General features: G+C 37.6%; 1 protein-coding gene across 1 annotated transcript in view; it reads right to left on the reverse strand.

Annotated features, from left to right (window-relative positions):
- LOC118232529 overlaps positions 1-4079 on the reverse strand; it is a 302745-nt gene extending 298666 nt beyond the window's left edge. Inside the window, 4 exon segments of the mRNA XM_035427619.1 lie at positions 684-995; positions 1245-1604; positions 1864-1913; positions 3973-4079. Of these exon segments, the coding sequence (XP_035283510.1) occupies positions 684-995; positions 1245-1604; positions 1864-1913; positions 3973-4064 (814 nt within the window). The 5' untranslated portion in view covers positions 4065-4079.
- Positions 4080-6089: the final 2010 nt, after the last annotated feature.

Here is a 6089-nt window from a genome sequence, read left to right on the forward strand (position 1 = left end):
TGATCTTAATTGTTGTTGTCATGACAACTAAAATTCATTACTTCTTTTGTTCAGACTCACTTACCTGAGTGTTGTTGTGGAGACGGGACGAGGAGCTGGATGCTGGAGTTGCCGAGAGTGTTGGTGCTGACGCAGAGGAGAGTGGGCGTGTCTCCCTGTGATTGGCGCATGGTGAGGGAGCTCCTCAGGCCTGTGTTCCCCAGCTGCTCCTCCCTGATGACTCTGTCAGTAGAGTTAGTGACCCGCAGTCCAGACACACGCCACTCCATGCTGGGAGAGGGATTCCCACGGCTCTCACAGGAGCAGCTGATCTCTGCTGCAGTTCTGCTGCAGCTCCCAGAGCCAGAGATCTGAGGCATGTCTGAACACAGGATCCACAGTTACCAATATGACAGCTGCACACATATAACAATATTATGATTAATGAATTTATCTAATAAATGCAAACTCTTAACATGGACATTATATTCAACAGTGCTGTTGTTGAGCAGTTACAGAATGTAAAGACATTGAATTGATATTGCTACAGAAATGAAACTGTGAAAAGGTATCAAATATTAACATTAATGATTGCCACTTTAACTATTAAAAATCACTGCTGATTAGATGGAATTAAGTAAAATCTATTCTCTCATGCTGTCTTGGCATTATTCATAAGACAAAACCAAATCCAGCGTTCTTACATAGAACTCTGAGAGTCAGACTGGCCTCAGTTGTCTTCTGAATGTCTTCTTGTTGCAGTGTGTAAAGTGCCCTGCAGGTGATCTTCTGCCCATGGTGGAGGTGGGAAGCAGTGAAGGTCAGAACAGAAAACACAGATTTGGTTCGATCCTCATTCTCTTGCAGTTGATCCACACTGTCACTCAGCCTGGGGGTCCATGTCAGATTTGGGGGGAGTTTGGGACAGGGGGCTGCAGCAGAGCAGCTCAAATTCACAGAGGCCCCCTCCATCACCTCCACCCTCTCTGGGATGAATTTTGGTTTGGGTGGAGAGTCTAGGAGACATGGAGACATGGGTTACTGTCAGCCTCAGGATTGGAGACACACACAGAACTCAGGACAAACTAATCGCCACATTGACAGAGTCTGACTAGCAAATGGTATTTACAACGTGTAATCTACTAACAAGTCATTTGCATTCTTTATTCTTTTAAATCAGAGGTTAATTTCTCATAGGGAAACACAGATTCCCTACATAAACACAATGGCACACAGTGAAAAGGGCATAACAGCAAGTGTTGTACCGTGCACGTTAATGTTGACACCTTTGCGATAGTTAAACCTGAGCGTACGCATGGTTTCCAATCTGAAGAAATAGTCATCACTGTAAGATGGAGGGAAGCGGTCCAGGATTGTGGTGCAGTTCTTCTTCTCCAGTTTTCCAATTAATGTTCCTTTAATTTCCAGCTTTGCCTCAGTTATACTGGAGTCAAACACTACTGGACCACCTGTTCCACCTTTTTTCCATTGTCCTTTAGCCCCTGCTACCAGATATCGATCATATACAGATGGGATCTCAAATCTGCAGGGAATCAGCACACAGGATCCACTCAGAGCTGCTATACTCTGAGGCATCCAGATTGCCCAATCTCTGCCCAGGGCACCTACAACACACACACAACGCAAGCTCTGTGAATACAGCAGCTCTATGGGGATTTGGGTCAACTTTATACTCAGAAAGCAGCATTTTTACAGACCTTGCAATAATTAATCCAGCGGTTTTTTGCAGTGTGAATATTTTCATTTATGTCACAACAACAGGGCTTTACTGACCGAACGTTGCAATAATAATCAACACAAACCACGTCCATTATTTACACTATAGTATTTATAGCGTGAGACCCCGCCCCTTTCTGGACACACCTTGCAGCAGACAGCCAATGAGGATGAACCTCTCTGCCTCAGTCATGACTCTGAGGAGTAGAAGAACTAAAGTTAGAAAACAGCACTGAGAACATTACACATTTATCTGATATAAAGTAGTTTTTATAAATGGTATTTTTATTAATAATCTGTATGTAGTGCAGGCTGCCGTAAAACCACATACCTGTCCATAAACACAATGCTTTAATAGGCCTTACAGCTCAATACAGGACATATTTGATTTTCAGGAGAGTGCAGAAGAATTTGGTCTACATATGTCAATCAAAAACATTTATATTTGTTCTGGAATCTTGTGTTGTCTGTGCTGTCACATTAACAAGAAGTTAAAACACTCAAAATTTAAAGGCAACTTTTGTTATTAAATTAAAATTTTAAGTTGTTTTATTTAACATGAATTAGTTGTTTTGTTAGATAAAAGGTCATTGAGTTTTTCTAATAATGAAATGTAAGTTCTCTGAGCTAATGAATGTAAATACGCAAACCATGACCTCAAAATGTAAGAATATAACCTAAGCTCTAAACTAAAAAAAAAAAAAAAAGTAATAAAGTGAATCAAGTTGCTTTGAAATTTTTTGTATTTTTTGTGTGTATTTTAGCATCAATGGGCCACATTTAACCTAGAAATCGATAAAAACACATGAAATAGGCTGTTATGTGTTGTGACTGAGTGTCCTGACAGAGCCAAAGAAAGGAACACATGAGCTCAAGAAATGAAGACAACACGGCCACAGTCATTCAGCCCTTACACACTGCACTGAAAAAAAAAGTTCAGAATACTCAATATTTAAAGCCAATTTACTTAACTGTTTTTTTTTTATTTATTTATTTTTTTTTTTTATTTTGGCTTCAGATTATGCCAACTAATGTTTATTAGTTCAGAAAACTTACATTTAATTGTAAGAAAAAACATAAAACTCAATTTTAAGTTTTTCTAACAATGAAATTAAAGTCTGAACTAAACAATTAACAGTATAACGATTTAATTTAAATTAAGCTCTAAACTAAAAAATGTAGTGATGCAAGTTGCCCTGAAATATTGAGTATTTGGAACTTTTTATTTTACAGTGTGGAAATGTAAACACTAATCTGCATTTCCAAGACATTCTCAGAACACACAAGTAGTTCACTGTATCAAAAGCTGACCAGATTCTGCCAATAAGCTCTTCTTGTGGTCTGTCTCTCTATCCTACTGAAAACAGAAAAATACACCTAATTAAAAAGACTTTCTCTTTGTTTCCTTCTAACCAGAAAGAGAAAAGATGTCCAAGCACAACTACACTCTTTCCAAAGCACATCAGTAAGAAGATTTTATAATATCACCAATCTGGATTTACTTCATTAATTGAAACAATGATTAAGTGGATGAACATGTGTGGCTGTTTCAGACCAGAGGAACTCTGAGGTTTAGAAGTATTACATCATACAGATGTACAGTTTATTGAGTAAAGGTAGTTTTGCAATAAACATCCCTCTTTTGGGTAACTTGCAATTCAAGTACTTTCAGTGTGAAGGAATAGGAAGTTTGTACAACTACACTTTCACTGAAGTTTCTCCAACAGTGCAGTTTGGTTTAGTTCAATTTTGAATTAAATTGTCTATTTTAGTTTAGGACAGCAGAACGCACAGCCTAAACTAAAGCCTGTCACGGTATAAAATGGTACTAAAAGAAAGCAGATGCCGAGTTCAGGACAGGTGCGACTCGCATTCACAAAACTTTTCTTAAATTATTGGATTATAATGGCAAAAAGCAAAAAGGCTTATTAATATTTTGGTCTTCTTTTGGAGCATATAATGTCTATTTCTACATACACATTATATTGCCTGTATGAGCTGCAATTTTTCACAGTATATCTTATGTGATGAATACACTGTTTATAGTCAAACTGTAATTTCATTATTGTCTGGAAAAGAAAATCACTGACAACTACAATGCATTCTTAGAAAAGATTTAACTTAAAATGCTTCCATTATAGATAGAATAAATCAGTCAGTACCATTATTTTTAGTTAAACTAAAGGAAAAGTGGCAGTCTGAATATAATCAGTAGTTTGACTGAGCCAAGCACTACACAGGTGGAGATATACTTACTGTAGAACAGAAGAATATCCAGTCTCTCTCTCCTGCACACTGACACTCTGCAGAGCACAAGTATAAATGAACGCAACAGAGGAAGTGCTCATATGCGGCTTTTTGTGAAATATTCCCAGAACATGTGTCCATGTGCAACATACCCACCCTTCTCTGAGACAACTACCAAAACAGATTTATTTTTTATTTTTTCTCATACTACAATCATAAGAACATGATAAAACACAGAATTCCAACTGTTTTCCTGATCAAGGTACTTTGACATTGACATTTGACATTTGCCCAGAACAGAAACAGTCAGCAGAGAAACACACAAAGTAGACAAGACAAAAGAGGAGATACTCCACAAATGCTCAAAGAATAGTCTTAACCAATCCACAGTCACTATAGACACACTGCAAAGTGACATATAGCAATAGTCTTCACCAATCTGACGTCCACAGTCACCATGGAAACACTGCAAATTGACATGACACTTACAGTAAACACCCCAATATATCCCTTCAAGTCACAAACTGGCATTTGATACACAGATGAAGTTACTCTCTACTGTAATTGCCTTTGACAGAAAGAGATCAGAAAGATGTATTAGGCATAGATCCCCATTTGTTTTTTCTGTGGTTTGATACTTATTCCCACTATAATGCACATTGCACAGCACACAAACACACACACACCCACCCACCCACACACCTACACACACACACACACACACACACACACAGATTTAAGTTTGTTGCTTAACATTATGCTGTCTACTGGCTCAGTCCAGCTCACTAAAATGGGGAACTTGTACTTTTTTAAGTTTGTGCAACAGATTCAGCCTGTGACTCACTCTTACAACAAAAAAATAATAATTACAAAAGTAAAAAAGAAAAAAAGTATATAACAACATCATATGATATGTGTAAAATAATTTAAACTTATACTGTAAAATGTTGTTGTATGTGTTTAAAATAATAAGCAGCAATCATGTATTAACAAGTTCACCATTAAAGTCCTATTAATTATTCTCTTCTTTTTTTTAAACATCATTTTATAACAATTTGCCATATGCAGAAGCACTATGCACCCATCCCCAGTTTTACAAAGCACTTTACTCCAGAAATGTAACTCGGCTTGCATAGACTCCTTTACTAGTTATTATAATTATGATGCAGTGAACTCATACTGCCAACATTTTGTGCACAAACATGAATGAATGTGCACACGGTCCAAAATACTAAATAAATCAGTAATGCTGCCAATAGTCATCAAACATTTAACACTGACATTAATTAATATTATTTTTAACATTAAAATCTCATTTAAAGGCATACTTCACATGTTAAATATGCTATTTCAGTTTTGGTGCATGATCGGCCTACAAAGTTTTTAGATACAATGAAGGATATCTTAGACCTTTAACAAAAGTCTCTGATGACCAGTCAGCTTTAGTATGACTGGTATTGGAGCTGTTGTGTGTTTGTAGTTGAAAGTTAGAAAGTACACTTCACATAACTCCAACACACCTTGTGCAGTGAGAGCATGTTTCCAGAGGTCTAAGAGAATAATTATCTCCACCAGGCGAGAGCCTGGAGGGGATTATGCGTTTGGTCGCGTGTGTGTGTGTGTGTGTTTGTGCGTGTGTTTGTGTTTATGTCCGCAGCTAATCTCACATACTACTGGGCCAATCAGCTTAATACTTGTTGTGCAGGCTGACAGCAGGCCAAGGACCTGAATTCTCGAATATTTTGTAAATCGGTCTACGACAAGTATTTTATTTGAATTAATTTCCATCATTGTCCATTGAAATACATTGACGACTAACGCCACACTCCTCCTAACCGGCCAGTAGGGGCCGCAAGTGATCAATAACTGCTTCCGTTTGTTATGAAAGACCAGCGATGTAAAATGTCCATTTCAACTTTAAAATGCCAACAAAATAATCTACCAACTAACGGGGTACGTTAATGTTTGAATCTGTGGCAATTATTTTGTTGCCATTTTCACGTTGAAATTGATATTTCACATCGCTGGTCTTTTGGAATTGTTCCCGTCCAGATTGTTCCTGTCCAGATTTGAAAGTGCCAGACTATAACGTGAACGTTAGCTCTGTCTAACACATCGTGGCTGAT

The sequence above is a fragment of the Anguilla anguilla genome, chromosome 1, assembly GCF_013347855.1.
Source record: "Anguilla anguilla isolate fAngAng1 chromosome 1, fAngAng1.pri, whole genome shotgun sequence".
Lineage (NCBI taxonomy): Eukaryota > Metazoa > Chordata > Actinopteri > Anguilliformes > Anguillidae > Anguilla > Anguilla anguilla.